Raw genomic sequence first — 545 nt, forward strand, 5'->3', positions numbered from 1 at the left:
TTGGATGGGGGGGAGCAACTGGTGCCTGCCCCGCTGGAGGTGAGGGCCAGGTGTGGGTGCAGGGTGGGATGCTTTGGGGGCAGGAATGAGGGGCTGAGCTCTGGCTCGGTGGCTGCCCAGGGCTGATTTCTCCCCATCCTGGCGGTCTCTGCTTCTCCCCAAATGCAGTGCGGGCAGGGATTCTCCCAGCACGAGAACGGACGCTGCGTAGGTGAGTGGCTGCTGGGGGCACAGGCATGCCTGCAGCCGGCATGCTGCAGCACGGCCCCGCGGGGGGCACGAGGGCATGTGGCTGGCATTGTGCTGGAGCCTCAAGCAATGGAGGGGCAGCAGGGGTGCCGCAGGCTGGCCGTGGCCGTTCTGTGAGCCTCCTGGCAGAGGCATGGCTTGTGCGTAGGGTACTGGAGGGGCCATGGCTGGCAACCCCAAGCTCCCAGTCCAACCATCTCACACCAAGGCCTTTCTGCTTGCAGACACAGATGAGTGTACAGAGTTTCCCTTCATCTGCCCCCGGGACAAGCCCGTCTGCATCAACCCGTATGGCG

At 65.0% G+C, this 545-nt stretch overlaps 1 protein-coding gene across 1 annotated transcript in view; it reads left to right on the plus strand.

The window, feature by feature from the left end:
- The window catches only part of CRTAC1 (cartilage acidic protein 1), a gene marked incomplete at its 5' end in the record, with an annotated part of 4,124 nt that overhangs the window by 3,152 nt on the left and 427 nt on the right, over positions 1–545 (plus strand). The window contains 3 exon segments of the mRNA XM_010294029.1: positions 16–39; positions 169–211; positions 474–545. Of these exon segments, the coding sequence (XP_010292331.1) occupies positions 16–39; positions 169–211; positions 474–545 (139 nt within the window).

Source organism: Phaethon lepturus, unplaced genomic scaffold, assembly GCF_000687285.1.
Source record: "Phaethon lepturus isolate BGI_N335 unplaced genomic scaffold, ASM68728v1 scaffold20429, whole genome shotgun sequence".
Classification (NCBI taxonomy): domain Eukaryota; kingdom Metazoa; phylum Chordata; class Aves; order Phaethontiformes; family Phaethontidae; genus Phaethon; species Phaethon lepturus.